The sequence below is a fragment of the Maniola jurtina genome, chromosome 4 (assembly GCF_905333055.1).
Source record: "Maniola jurtina chromosome 4, ilManJurt1.1, whole genome shotgun sequence".
Classification (NCBI taxonomy): domain Eukaryota; kingdom Metazoa; phylum Arthropoda; class Insecta; order Lepidoptera; family Nymphalidae; genus Maniola; species Maniola jurtina.
In genome coordinates, this window is record NC_060032.1 from 4,843,382 (window position 1) to 4,860,072 (window position 16,691).

Sequence of the window (16,691 nt, forward strand, 5' to 3'; positions counted from 1 at the left end):
ATGGTCCTCTCTAAAAATATTTTGACTGCGACAATGACAGTCAATGACAAATGACTGCTGAATAGCGTCAATTGTCAAATCTGTCATGGTGGTGTGGTCCAGTGTTTCCACTTTTTGGGATGTTGCCCTAAAATAGGGCGAAACGACTAACGTTGGGTATAGATTAAAGCTCATTATAACCCTATTTTACACCAACCCAATGTAATTTTTTGTTAGATTTATCAAAGGGGCTAGGCTCGAATTTCAATAAGCTAGAAAAGGGCAGAAAGTAAGAAAAGTTAGAAAATGCTAGAGACCAAACATCTTCTTCAACACATGACTCGATATGTTTTGGCAAATTTCAAATGATGTTGTTCTTTTAAATAATAAAAAAATTGCGCCTTCATTTCAATTTCGTTTTATGGCGTGGAGCTGCACTAGATGGGTGCGATTTACTTCGCCAATGAATTATGCGCCTAAGATAATACCTAGGTAAAAACCAAAATCATAAGTGGAAACACTGGTGTCGTGTCATTGTCAAAGCGTTGTCAAGTGATGACTTCGGTGTCAAGTTTCAAGTTTAGCCCAATACGCATAGTCTATGGTTTAGCCGTGTTTTGTTGTTATGGTATTTAATATTTGCAACACATTTTTATTAAAATTAAAGAGTTACAGTACTTAATTAATAGTTTTTTTTTGAAATTGTTACTTAATTACAATTTGTGAATATATTTACCGAAAACTTAACGTGTAGTGAGGTTATGACTGGTATTTAGACAGGAAGTATTTCAATCAGCTCAGTGAGTTAAAAAAAATTTGAATAAAAATATAGAAAGCATCTAAAAACTTTTGGTTTTACTTGAGAGTCGAGATAAAAGACGCAAAACTCTCAGGCGATGTTATAATGTCCCGCAAGAGATCTCGGGTCAGAAAAGAAGAGGACATGAGTTCTAACTTGGAATCAGGCGGTGGCGAAGGACGGATCAGCAGTGATACGAGTTTTGAAAGCACCAGCCGCACGTCTATTATAGACGCTGGACCGGTGAGTTTTAATCTCTTCTATTGATAAATATTAAATAATTATTTGTCTACTTAAATATTTGTCTTAAAAATAAAAATATGAACAACAATAGACTGATAAACAATTCGCATATGGTCAAACTTAAACTGTTTCAATCCCATGGGCCATGAGAACTCTATGATTTCTGGGACAAAAGTATTCTATGTGTGTTAGTATTTAGTAAGGATGCAGGTTATCTTTGTTGATGATGATCCGACTTCAGCCATGTGGGTTTAAGTTTTGTAGGAATCATACGGGAACTTTTTAATGTATTGGGAATAGAACAGTCTATGTCCTTTCCTGGGTTACAAGCTATATCTGTACCAAATATCTAAATCAGTTGAATGGATGGGCTGTGCTAACAGACAGACACACTTTCACATTTATAACATTTTGCATATATACATATAGGAACTTGCTTTAATTCTAGTTAACCTTAAGTAACCTGTAGTTTTCAGGGTTAGTTTAGTAAGTGCTGACAGATATAATGGCATTAGTGTGAGCCCTTGCTCTAGTTTATTGTTCCAATTCTTACATTATGGGATTTATGTGCTTTTGTAGCTGATCCTGTTAAAGCCATTCCATTCTTTTTGTTCAATTTATTCCAGTGATAGCCTAGTGGTTAAAATGTTGGTCTCTTATTGGGGGAATCTGGATTTTATTCTTGGATATGCACCTTTATCTTTTTGGAGCTGAAAAAAAAGTCGTAAGGAAACCTCCATGCCTGAGAGTTACCTGTAATGTTCTCTCAAAGTTGTTTGAAGTCTGCCAATTCCCATTAAGCCAGCGAGCTGGACCGTGGCCTTCTAATTCGGAGAGTGGGACTGTACTCCGCAAAGGATGAAGATGATGATAATTATAATTCAATTCATTTAAATAGCAAGCAAACAAGGTCACCACTAAGGTTAAGAGATCACTGCCACCCATGAACATTTACTGTAACAGAGAAACTGCCAATATTGTCTGGTTTTAAGTAATTTATTTGATACTTGTTTAACAAACAGATGCTTGGCTATCTTAATCAACATTGGTTTCAGTTTAAAGACATTTACTCTCAAAAAAACAATATGTTCACTTACATTAAGATTTTATACATACATTTCAGTGCTTACACAGATGCATGCACTTACAATTTTAATTTTACATTTTACGCTATACATATGTAATTACCTATTTACAATACTTTTGTCTAACTTACAAGTTCTACTTATACAATACTGTCCACAATATATATCTTTAACATCATTGATGAATAGGTAGTAGGCAGTAGTATATCAACCAGTAGGTACAGATTTTTTGCAGTGCATGCTCCTCATTTCACATGAGTATTTATAATTTAGTAGCTGATGCCCAAGACTTCGGGAAGTTAGGTTCTTCAAAAATCTCTTGGGCACTCTTTGTTTAACCAGGAAAAAATATTAGGGTATAAGGTATCTACATTCCACAGCCTTTGTTTAGTCATTGTGGGGTAAAGAAGTAACAAACATCCGGTGCAAGGACACCTTGGGACCCCAAAGTATATCGGTTTTTTGAACTGAGGTTTGCAACTTCAGCTTCACAACCCATATTATGTTCTCCTTTGGTATATTACTTTGGTTTTCCTACAGATCTTCTCATTTCTGATTTGATCATGTAGAAAAACTCCAAGCATAGCTCTCATCGCCTGCTGAGTGACTGAGCTTTCTTATGAAGCTCATAGTTAGGACCTATGTCTCGGATCCATGTGGGACGGAGACAGTGATCGCTAAGATAAGTCGGACTATACATTAATATAATAGAAACCTACATACAACATCTCAACTTTCTAGTCCTTATCCTTTAAACTAGATTGATACCAATACTTATTTATAAACTGTAAATAAAGTATTAAATCGATCTGTTTATGTGGTCGATAGTGAAAACGCCAGCCAAACGCGCAACTGGGGCGTATTGCCAAGTATTTAGTAGGTATGTGGCGTGATCACTGGGTACTGACCATGCCACGGATTGCCTACTTGTCTCGTGGTGCGCCGTGCGTTTGTGGTCGTCATTACACGAGCGTCGGCCGGAAAGTCTTAAACACATTTTTATTGCTTATTGTCAAGCGTATTAGAGGAAGTCGATGGCTTCAAAAGTAACCGATCAAGGACGAGTCGGACTCGCACACGAAGGGTTCCGTACCATCGTAAAAGTATTACCTAACACTTTTATGTAACACACTGCAAGTTAATGACAGACGGCGCCATCTATACCTACGTGATTTAGAAAATTAGTTTTTTCGTAAACACATTTCAAATAATTGATTACAATACAATGTGTACAATACAATTGTGTAATTTTTTTGTGATGTAGCCACAAATTCACGGTTTTCGGATTTTGTCCTTTAAATGTGCTATAAGACCTACCTACCTGCTAAACATGATTCTAGCTAGGTCAACGGAAAGTATCCTATAGATTTTCTTGACAGACACGACAGACACGACAGACATGATCCGATAAGGGTTCCTTTTTTCCTTTTGAGCTTGCCACGAAAGAAAAAAACGCCTTTTAACTTTCCAACTATCCAATTTTCCAATTAATATTCCAATTATTTTTTAAGAACCCTAAAAAGTGCATTGTATGTGCGATCAATGCTGTGCATTTTGTGTTCATTTTGCTAGAACATTTTGAATTCTTTCATTTTGCAGTAAAGTGCGGAAAGCAATCTTTAAAAATATTCCGAATTCCAAGTTGATATTATTAGTAGTTACTTAGTGAAATAAGGTGTGACAAACGGACAGACTTAGTCGCAATCTAGTTGTAAACACTAGCTTTAGATTTCTTTCCTCTCAGTAAAAAAATATTTTCATGGGTAATAAAACTACGGTAACGACTTAGGAAATTAGCATATGCAAGCACACACACTGAGGTACAATGCACGACGAAGGTTTTAATTACTGTGGCCTCGTGCTCATTAAATCCGATAACGATTTAACTACGACTACGTGTGCAAAGTGCCGTGTAAAGATTAATCTTTACCATGACTTCTTCCTTACTTCTTTAAAATTTGTTAGTTTATTATTACACTGATTACGAGTGATTAACTTGTAATCAGTGTGATAGTAAAATATTCACTGATTACGAGTGATTAACTCGTAATCAGTGAAAAGTTTACTTCTTAATGATTACGAGTTAAATCACTCATTCACAGTGAATAGTTAATTAATATCTATTGATTACTTGAATAGTTAACTATCTACTGATTACGAGTTAATCACTAGTAACAATAGATAGATATTCGATGTATGTGACCACTGACCAGTGACCACCCATGGAAGAAGGCGTAATCTATCAAACTACCTGCCTTTCATGATTCTAGGTCAATGGGATGTACCCTATAGGTTTCTTGACAGACACGACGGACGGACGGACGGACAGACAGACAGACAGATAGATAATAAAGTAATTCTATAAGGGTTTCGTTTTTCCTTTTGAGGTACGGATCCCTAACAAAATAGATTAATTATTTATTTATATACATATTGATATACCCAATAAAAAATATGCGTGAAGAAACATGTGAGTTGCATCGACAATTTTACCTCCATATTTAAGTCGGTTAAAATAGGTATGATAGATCACGTGAGGTATTGTGTCAGAGCTGACTGCTGAGGCAGAGCGCGATGAGATCATGAGTATTACGATATGGGACAGCCCGGGAATTGCGAGCACTCATCACTGCACAATCATCATGAGAGGAAGAAAATTAATATATTACAATAAATTAAATTTGGTATCCCGTTTTTATGGTTCAAAAGGAAAATAGGAACCCATAAAGGTTCACTTTGTTGGCTGTCCGTCTGTCTGTCGTGTCTGCCAAGAAAACCTATAGAGTACTTCCCGTTGACCTAGAATCACTTTGGCAGGTAGGTAGATCTTATAGCACAAATAAAGGAGAAAATCCGAAAAATGTGATTTTGTGGTTACATTACAAAAAATAATTATGATGTGTTCGTGCACAATTAAGTAATTATTAATTAATAATTAACTAATTAAGTAATTAGTATTTTCAATTTTCAAAGTAAGAAGTTATGGAAAAATCTGATAAATTATGGTCAATAGAAGTTTATACAGAAAAAATAAAACCAACGCTCTAACTATCATAGCTTTTCTGATGTTAAGGGGCAAGCGACGGACCTGCCCGCGATATTCAAATTTTATTTGGTTTTTCGCAATTTGTAAACTAATACGACAAAGTAGGCTTACGGCATTCTAGTTGCGACAATGGCAGTATCATTTTCACGTGTTTATATAAATATCTTTACTTGATAAGGTCCAGTTTAAGAAATTAGCTCTAGTACCGACTAATTTGTGAGTTACAGTCGATACTAGAGCAAATTTTTTAAACTAGACCTTTTCAAGTAAAGATTTTTATATTAATAGCTGGGGATGATATTGTTATTGTCGCAAATAGAATTCCATAAGCCTACTTTGTCATATTAGTTTACAAATTGTAAAAACCAAATAAAATTTGAATTTCGCGGGCAGACCCGTCACATCCAAGGTGGATGTGACGGGTCTGCCCGCGAAACAATAAATCTCTACAAATAAAGTTAATTTTGCGGTTCGTTAACAAAAGTGATTCAATACCGTTTTACTTCTTCTGTAGTACGGAAACCTCAGCGCGCGAGTCCAACTCGCGCTTGGCCGGTTTTTTTTAAACTAGGACATGTGAACTACTACGCATACTGAGTAACTACTTCTACATAAAAGGTCTCTTTAATATCACTCAGTGAAGTAGCAATGTAAAATGTCTTCTTATCAAATGGTTAAACTAAAAGTCATCAATCGCTCGACATACTGCATTGTAAAGATATGCAAATAGTGGCGTGATTCTGATTAAAATATTCAAATGCAAACAGCGCATGCTAAAGTAACGTGTTGATATAATTTTTAAGCTGGGTGCACACGGCAGTCCTACGGCCCTTTTCTCAAATTTAATAATAAGTAAGGTATTTAATAAGGTAAAGGTACGTAAATAAATGTTAATTACTTAAAACATTGATGTTTTGAAAATATAAAATATAAAATCTGTAAGTGCATATTTTTTTTTTTTTCATGCGGGCAACAATTTTAATGCGTTCGTTAAATCTGTATAATCAATAAATAATTAATACATATAACATACCTAATAACTCCATATCAGGACAAGAGCCTCCTCAAACTAAGGGCTCTTGGCATTGAGCCAGCTCTACCATCCTATTGTTATTTATTGTTGTAACAGCGCACCATATTACATCATCACTATCAGACATCGCGGTACAAGATCTATCATTCACTCAAATGGAGTATCTCAACTATGAATTAACTGAAACTACTGACCATATTATCACCATTAACCACCATAAATATTTGCAAGGCTAATAAATATTGGCTTAGACATATTGTAGTTGCGTCAGAAAGATCGTAAATTATAACTGTAATTGACATCTAAAATATCGAGCTCAATAATTTTATAAAAGCCGGCTTCTTCATGTGGTTACTAAAATTGACAACCTTGACTCTGACCGGTTTGCGGACCGCTAAATGCCGATTCCTTTCTTCCAAGAAATTCCTTTCGTATTTTATGCGGATGTCTTGCAATTTTGCATTGAACTCTTGATGAATAAATTCTTGTACTTAAATTCAATTTAAGTATGCAAACTGTTTATTTGGATTCCAATCCTATCTAAACAGCCAAGGAAAGAATGCTGATACTTATCTGAAACATGAATGAATGTAATATTTCATATGTATTTTAAAATAAACATGATAACCAAGGTTGTGAAATTCAGCTGTTAGTCACGTATACGCCAGCTTGTTGCAGAAAATATGTTTGAATAAGTGCAATTAGTCATAAAAAATGAATATCGTGCAAAATCTGAATTTCAGACCCAACACTCTACGGCATAGATAAGCTGCTTTAGAATGTCGTAGATTCGGTGATAGGGCACGTTCGAAATTGCAGTTAAACTAAAGCTGATACGTCGTAGATAATAAATTTAGAAATGAAATATTGCATTTCGGACGGAGTCCCCGATGAGTGTGCTGCGATCGTGGAGCGTCGCGTGTCAGACGAGCCTCCACGTCGACGTCGCGCCACTCGGAGCTCCTCTCGCCCTTTTCCTCACACCCGCCGACGCCCTCATCGCTGTACATTCCTCGCTCACTACTTGCCTCAAATCTGCTATTAGCCACTGCTAACCTAACATTGGCCAGTCGTTTACCAAGAATCGAGAAACACGCACGCGTGTGCTCCATTCCGATATCAATATAACATTATTATGATCACAGCGGTATTTTGTAATTAGAATTTCCGGCTTTTGCAATTACAATAATTCTTTTAAGATAAATCGTTGAATTATAAATTGTTTCATAGACGTTAAATTATTGAACTCGCAACCTTAGCAAACGATGAGTCCATCGTTTAGTGAATCCAAGTGTTAACAGTACTGATATTGTGCTCCATTTAAATAAAGAAAGTTTTGAAAAATCCATTGGTGATGTCAGCTATAACCATGACGACGACGCTGACGAATGGACACCATAACGGGACGTACAATGGGAAGCTGGAGACTAGTTTAAATGGTTACCGGAAGAATGGTTACGTCAAATCAGTGCCAGAACCCTGCGGATATGTAAGTAGTGCAAAACATTCACAATAAATGGAGTAAATAACAATATTTATGATTATTGTATTAACTTGACTTTGTGATTCCATTTGGATCCACAGATCAGAAGTTAAAGGTAAAAGGTTGCTTTGATTATTGTGTAACATTTGCAAAATCAAACCATTTCTAGATTTTCTTAACTGGGCGGTACAAGATTCTGACCGATAACCGAATAGAATTATTTCAGTGTAAATTGTATGCGAGGCAAAAAATTAAAACAGAATTGTACTTCCTTACATTTTCCCTGATCCAAACAAGTGAAAGCGTATGACATAGGATTGAGTGCACCGGCATAGAAAGTTTTGTTTGATCGGTTTTCCAAGTAAATCGATACCCATTTGTTGAAAATAATACTGAATTTATGATGCGCGGAAGATTTAAATTACTGAATACCACATACATACCTGCTGTGATAAAAAATGTGTAAGTAGCTAAGCCTACAGTAAACATAAGAATTTGGTTCCTTTGCAGTAGTAATGCAAAAAGTATCCCGATGTATTAATTTCTCGGGGTTCACTTGGAGATGATATTGTTGTGTTGTATGAATATCCTTGAAAGTTATGGAGAGTTGTGCAGACAAATAAGATTGTTATACTTACGGAAAAATAATAATTCATGACTAACATAACGTACTGGTTTTTTCAGCGCAATTAACAGTATCTTTGCAGCGTGATTTCTGACTAACAAGTAAACTTAAACAGTTGATAGTAAGTTATTATCTTCTTTTCGAACCTGAGAATTGATTGATATAACTTAATTGTTTTTTCTTCAAAATTACTTTTTAATAATTTTTTTTTTCCAAGTGGCATATTATGGCTTGTATCATTTTTTGTCGCTTAGATCATTGGCAACGGCAATGTTAATTTCCGCCGATCTGACATATACTAATACATATATACCTATATACATATGGATATATTATAATAATATATATACATATGAATATATTATAATCGTATGATATTTATTAATAACAAGTGATCTCAACGATCAAAAGTTGAGATTTAACGGATTAACCCCAATTGATACCCCAATATTCTAGGCAATATATGATTTGAAAAAGCCTATATTTTACATCTTCTTACCATAATATTATCTGCTGAATTCTTAGCTTGTAAATAATATTGTATTTTATCATACCAACTTAATAATTTTCCTTTTACGTCACTGTCTAGTGTCTCGCCATAATGGAATAATTGCTTGCAAAATTGCATATTGTGGGACTGAAATCTGTATTAAATGTAACAACATACGTCAGTTTAAAATACCAGCTGAATCACGATCACGAAAGCGACAATAATAATAAATAACACCTCTGCATAATGCATTGCCTCAGAGAATTGTGATAATATTTCATTCGTTAGCATAATGGATTCAGTTATATCAATAACAATTTTTCAACAATCTGTTTTGTTTTGATTATTTTGTGGTTTCATGCATTCAAGGGTCTTGAATTTACAATCACTTTTTAAAACTAACAAATATGTTTTTACCTCTGTCTAAACGAATATCCGTGGTTTAATTTAATAATATCTTAGCTTCGTAATTGAAAACACGTTGCCTAAATACATCCCTATCAACATTATTTCGCTCGTGGTTGGCGATGCTATAAAAATTTGATGTCTCTTGAATCTGGTTTTAATTCAGTCTTACGAATGTGGTTTTTAACAATAATAAGTAACTACTAAGATAAGAGATCTTACTTAATATTATATTCTTAATAGAGCAATAGAACGTCTAATTAACTCGGTGATGACATAAGTGACCTTTGAAGAGTGGATAAAGACATTTATCCTCATGAAATTCTACCGGACATCAACTGAATAATTTATTACAACATTGTTGAGTTGTGCTTAGGAATATATTATTATTATAATAACTATGAAATTAAATTCAATGAATTTTAAAGTTAGAGCTGTAATTACCGATCCAGAACAATAAGATTCACAGTAGATTTACAAAATGAAAATGACATTGTCAAGAGCTTATCGTGACTTAATCAAACCGGATTCTCCATTCGGTTCTTGACCCGTTAAACTGATATCTTAAAATATTTCAAATGATAAACTTTTGACCACATTGTTTGCCAAATACTACTAAGTAATCGGTCACTCTTTTCCTTTGGACGTCATTACAAAATTATGTAGTTGAGGTAATTCCCTTCTTTGGCATCAAATGGTACTTTACATAGCATAAATTATTATATTTCCTTTTTAAGATGACTAATTACCATTGGCTCTTTTTTGTCATTTTTCTATTTAGAATAGAGCCTTTGAGGAATGTATTTATCGGTCTTTGTATACGGCAAATGTTAAATTTATTTGAGTAAACCCTCTGTGTTTACGAGGAAATATAGTTTCTGGTAGCTAAACGATAAGGTTCCCTTATCAAATTTTTTATTTCCCAGTTCGTAATCTGTTTACGTTCTTGTATTGCACCATCTGATAATATTTATAAATTGCGCATTTGCGTGTGTGAGGATTAGTCTTCTCTAATTTGAAAATTTTCTTTATTAGTAAATAAATAAATGAATATCAAATACATATTTTATAGCTTTGCTTAATTTTTTTAAATCACACTCTTAGTCTATATTGGGCAGCAGTGAGCCTACTCACTCTACGTGTGTGTATGTTGATGCATAGTTGACTGTTGATACATAATGTGCAGCCTCTAAAATATGATATAGAAAGTCACCGCAGTGCCTTAATAAATTGCATCAACCTTGTCCACCTACAAGCAACGGGACAGTAATACGAAACACATGAGCCGTGAGCGAAACGTGGACCTTCTGCATGTAGCCTAAGCTTTATTTCTTGACTCGGAGACCTTAAGTTACTCTACAGGTGAAAGTCTTCTTACATTCTGGTAATGGACAAATAAATTATTCACAACGTTTAGCACTAGGTTTATTCTAGAATCGAGACAGTGAAATAATCCTACATAAAATATGGTGAAAGAACTGAAAATCCGCTAATGAAATAAATAATACAACTATTGTCAAAAGATTTTTTATTCCTGAATAGGCTCATTGGAGAATTAAACATAGGAGTCCAAGATTTATGAATTCTTTAGTTTGATAGGATATTTTGTCTTTACCGGCAGGCGGCATAGTGAGTAGTAGGTAGGTATAGTTTATGCCTATCCATACCTACCTTGAGGAAGTCAATAATGGGCATATATAAGTCAATACAACCGTCTCGCACATGTCTAGGTTGAATCGTTTCGCATCCGAATCGTATTAGTATTTATTTATTTATTATTTATTTTATTTATTTATATTTTTTGTAAAAATGTTAGCCATGTCTTAGTTTAATATGACTCTCGTACATAAATACCTATCCATACTTCCATACTAATATTATAAATGCGAAAGTGTGTCTGTCTGTCTGTCTGTCTGCTACCTTTTCACGGCCCAAGAGTTTAACCGATTCTGACGTTTGGTAAAGGGTTAGCTTATATCCCGGGGACGGATATAGGTAACTTTTTATCCCGGAAAATCAAACAGTTCTCACGGGATCTTTAAAAACTAAATCCACGCGGACGAAGTCGCGGGCATCTTCTAGTTGAATATAAATTCAAAACAAACGGTTGGATTTTGAAGCTTCAGATTTTAGTCAGGTCCTTGACCGTAGTCTTCATTTGTAATGACATTCTTTTTTTAAATTGTGAGATAGACTTGCGTTTGACGACTGAGAAACAGAGCAATGATGTCTAGGTTGGGGCGCTCTTGCCTAGAAGATGCCTGTTCACTCTTGCCTAGAAATTATTCAAGTTATACTTGGCAGAAAACTAGGACTCCGAAGCGGCATTCTCCATTTATAGTTCTAATTTGTAATGACATTCTCCATTAATTTAAACCAATACTAGTTACTCATTTGCAATAGTTTAGTCACAATTCTAGCATATCGCTAATGTAGATAGATATTAAATTTATTAATAGAGTGAGTAGGTATGCCAGTCATTCAAGTTAATTGTTTGTAACTGATAACGTCAAGAATGTATAGGGTTACCATTCCTTACTTGTTAAATGTTTGTATTCTAATTAAATTGTAATTTGTATAGATATATTTATTCTTTCAAAGAAGTAAATATATCAAATTTGGACCAAGTCAACCAAGCCAACAAGTCAATGTAATGTGCTAAGCAGGTGCGGTACGCATATTCGTTTAATTTTTCCATATTTCATACTATAACTATATAATTTTTCTCTAATGATTAATTTAAACGGCACATAGCGAAATTTTGCGACTTTTGGAAGCTTTTTATTTGAAAATTATAAATAGGTACAATAACTTTAATATTTCTGTCCTTTTGGGTCTTGAAATAGAAACACAATTTAGATACAATTTCCTCGATCGAAAAAAATCCGAAAATTGCTCAAATTATCTTGATTTTTAGGTTTAATCGGAAGCGGTAATTAACTTTTCAGTAGTTTTTTAACTATGTGTATAATTGCAATTTCTCAAAATATAATATACTTAATTGTTTTTGTTTTATCCTTCTCACGTTATATATTTGATTCTGGACTCTTAAGAAATATATCTCGAAAAGACTGGGTGATAGGTCCCTGGTCCAACGAAGCCCAGTACACGAGGCTAGTGAACGGGCCCTGATAGTGATAGGGCGGCGATGACCACGTCACATCACGCCACTGCTTTATCGCACGCTAATCACCTCCACCAGCACCGCCGAACCTTGACACACACTTGTGTTCAATGACTAACACCAGCCGCCTATATCACTTGCCTACTTAACTACACTGCTTTGATAATAATTTGATGATAAGCTTAGTACTAAATGTCCGTGATTTTGTGCAGTTTTTTGACGTTTCATAAAAACCTCTAAAGAAGGCCTACGTAAAATACGTAGGTAGTTACCTACTAGTTATATAAATGACTACCTCACGCTCGCGACTTGATCCGAGTGGATTTATGTTTTGAAAATTCCGTGGGAACTCTTTGATTTTCCCTGATAAAATATAGCCTAATATTATGTTGCTTTTTAGGCCTATTACGAGCTAAGTATATCCAATCCATGCATAAAACCACGTTCGGTCCGGGTGCTCCGCTCCGTTGCGGCGTGATTCATTTACAAACCAACAAACAAACACACTTTCGCATTTAAAATATATATTTGTCTATTTGTGGTCAGAGTAGTAAAACTTTGAAATGAAATACCGAATGTTGGGTAAAAAGTCTCTTCTTTCACAGAGAGAGAAAGAGATGGACATGTAACTAAGGACCCTTCTATCCACGCACTTTTATTGCATTTTAATTGCAAACCGCAATCACAGAAATATTTTTCTGTGTGTGCAATCCATTCCAAAAACACCAGACCAATAATTTTCCTCGCACAGATTTCCTCGTCGTTATTTTCTCTTACCGAAGCGAAATAAGTATGATCAACAAATCAACTTCAACTCACCGAACTCAACGAAAATAAACTTTCGCTTTCAGTTTGGTTTTAGTTACTTATTTATATCACGTCTATTTCTGGTTTTTCAACTGGTGGCATTAACAAATCGACTTTTTCTGTCTGACCTTGTGACTTCAAACCACTGAAATGGGCATAATACAAGTACGCTGGAAGAGTTAAGCCATACAAAATGACAGTTATTTTTTGTGCCGATTCAAAGTGTGCCACCGAGTGTACCGGGTTTTGACACTATGTTGATAGATATCTCATTACTAACATTTAGTTTCGAGTACGCTCACATGACGTTCACTGCTGCTATCAGCGCCAAAATGGCAAAGATGAGGTTGCTTTAAAAACAGGTCGTCAATCGCAAGTCCAGCGTATTTATATGTAATAGTAAAGGTCAGTGCTTTAAAAGGTGGAAACATCTTACGTTCCTTACTTACGAAACGAGTTCGCTTAAAAAAAGTAAAATTTACAAGAATAAATAATCAATATATTAATTTATTACTTCGATTGATAAATGGTGATTTTTTTTTTGGACTGCTACGTGGTCGCGTCGTTTGGTTTATTACTTAGCTACTTTTTTGCAATTTTTTCAATTGTATCGTTTTTATGATCGGCAACAATTATTGAATTAACAAGAACTATTATTAATAAATGTGATTAACTATTAATTATTATACTATTAATTTGACGCCTATTCACTTAAATACGTACTTTCCATATTAATATTCCTGGTTTGTAATCATCATTAACCATAGGTTATTAATTGCTTATATTACTTACCTATTCCCTTACTGAATTAATTTAATTGTTCACAAACAGAACCACTCCCTTGTACCTAATTAGGTACGGTTTACGTCATACCAATTGTATTAGGGTTAATTGACTCATTTACATTAGGGACTGATAAACCTTTAAATGTCCTAAACGAAGTAGGTATCTATACTCGTAAAGATACTGATGATGACTGATGAGTAACTATATGACATCATTAACCTATGAATGAGTCAAGCAGCTAAATAATAGAGATTAGAGATCTTTGTTTGCAGTATGCAAAACGATATGTGGGCGAAACAAATAGTTTCCTGACAATCTGCATTGTTGGCGTGATAGGACAAAACATATTTTGATGAAGTGATGTATTTCTGTTTAAGGATATTTTATTATTTGCCTGCACTCCTTAAAAAGAATGATTTCACATACAGGCACCTTGTGTCGGACCGAACCTTTAACAGATATCTCATCAGTAACATTTAGTTCCGAGTATGCTAACATGACGCTCCTGCAGCTATCAGCTGCAAAATAGCGAAATTGATTTTCGCTATTTTGATTGCTTCAAAAATAGGTCGGCAATCGCAGGTCTAGTGTGTATTAACTAACAGAGTTCAGTGGTTTTAGGCAAAGCTAACCGCAATATCATAGACTTGTGAATCTGTGCAATTAACTTAATGTTATGACGTCAAGACTTTTCTGAGAATGTTGGTTCTTCTGTAATACAGGAAATTAGTGTTTTTCCTGTTAAATGAAATGGTTCAAAAGTGAAATAACAGTTCTGTGAGATTACAGTAATTGAACAGGTATACAATAGACATAGGCGGCCTTATCGCTAAAACATAAAATAGTTAAAAAATGAAACAAGTGATGTAAGATTATATAATAGTAATTGAATAGGTATACAATGGGCATACACGGTCTTATCGCTACAACAGCAATCTCTCCTTCAAATTAGGTAGTTAATTCTAATCTTTAAATTAAATTATATAATTATCATCTTCATCCATTTACTAGGCTAATTTTTATTCCGGAAAATCCAAGAGTTCCCATACGGTTTTAAATAAAAGCTAAATCCATCAATCTCGAAACTTAGATTAAGGATTCTTCTTAACCTGGGTCTTGGAAGTGATATTAATTTAATTTGTTTATTGTTTATTTTCAGTCGCTGCAGTCCCCAGCGCCTTACAGCGACGACCCAATCGCGATAGCAGAGAGGGATCGATGCGCATACGGACGCATCCCCCGCGCGGCGGCGCTCGCCGGCACCGCCAGCCGCAGGGTGCGGGTGTACTCCGACGGCATCTACGACATGTTCCACCAGGGCCACGCCAGGCAGCTGCAACAAGCAAAGACTGTATTCCCTAATGTCTATCTAATTGTAGGAGGTGAGTTGGATCTTTGTAATCCTAATCCATACTAATAAATGCGAAAGTGTGTCTGTCTGTCTGCTACCTTTTCACGGCCCAACAGTTTAACCGATTCTGACGTTTGGTACAGGGTCAGCTTATATCCCGGGGACGGACATAGGCTACTTTTTATTCCGGAAAAATCAAAGAGTTCCCGCGGGATTTTGAAAAACGTAAATCCACGCGGACGAAGTCGCGGGCATCATCTAGTAATTTTATAAAGGCGAAAGTTTGTGTGTGTGTATGCTTGTTACTTTTTCACGCAAAGACTACTGGACGAATTTAGCTGAAAGGAACGGAGATAGATTATAACTTGGATTAACATATAGGCTACATTTTATCCCGGAAAAATCCACAGTTTCCGCGGGATTTTTTAAACATATTATATCCACGTGGACGAAGTCGCGGGCATTATCTAGTAATTCAATATTTTTATATAACTACCTATCTAGGTACCTTTATTATATTTCGGATAGACTGCACCCCTACATAGTCGAAATTCCACGGACTCGTACAAAGTCATTTTCTCGTTTCTAATACGCATTGCTAGGGAAATTGGAATGCCCTTCGTCGGAAGGGCATTCTAATTTCCCTCAAACTTTCAAAGGGAAAACGAAAGTCGTTTCGTTTTGTCCGCTAGCTTTAATATTGGCACTTTCAAATGTATAGCATGTAAAACCCATTACATAATATATCTTGCACATCTCAAGAGAGAAATCCCTTTCGAAATTTTGGTATTAGTAAATATCTGCTAGGATAAATGGGAAGAAATTTATAAACCGCAGGATTGCCCTTTACATTGTATATCTACCAACCTATTTGACTTTTTTTGTGGTCATAATACTTAATTCAATTGTATATCGGATGACGGATACACATGAATGAATATATCGCCCTTAACGTATTCCAAATTGTGCGTTTGGAATTATATTACCGAAGTATCAAATAAAATACGATTGTTTGCTTTTGATCGCTGTTTATACCTTGATTTCCTGACTTTTCCCTCGTCTCATGACAATAATTTTATCTTAATTTAATGAGTCATTATGTCCGATCGAATCGAAAAATAAGAATCAAATTAAAAAGTTCCCTAAGTTCCTCAACAAAACTAGTTAATGCTATCCAATTTCTAAGGTAAATAAAATACTATCTTTATTTATTTATACTTTTACTTAATAGTGTACAAACTGATTACTACTTATCATTTCTTTTTATCTTACTTGAATTTTATCATTATGATTATTATGAACATTACGCAAATTATCACCTCGGCCAATAAATTAATTGTCACCTGTTATGCCTGATATTATCTTCGTAACATTACCAACATACCTTGAACATTATTTGATAACAAACTTTGAATTTCATGAACGATTCAGTATG

The 16,691-nt window shown here is 34.9% G+C and overlaps 1 protein-coding gene across 3 annotated transcripts in view; it reads left to right on the forward strand.

The window, feature by feature from the left end:
* The first annotated feature begins 564 nt into the window (after positions 1–564).
* Positions 565–16,691, forward strand: part of LOC123864797 (choline-phosphate cytidylyltransferase A-like) — a 28,965-nt gene continuing 12,838 nt past the window's right edge. For 2 of the 3 annotated variants that reach the window (XM_045905480.1, XM_045905478.1), the window contains exons 1-2: positions 565–1,021; positions 15,065–15,287. In XM_045905480.1, coding sequence (XP_045761436.1) covers positions 884–1,021; positions 15,065–15,287 — 361 coding nt within the window. In that variant the 5' untranslated portion in view covers positions 565–883. Of the gene's footprint in view, positions 1,022–7,192; positions 7,675–15,064; positions 15,288–16,691 lie in introns of those variants that run through there. The other variant, XM_045905479.1, reaches the window with a different exon arrangement.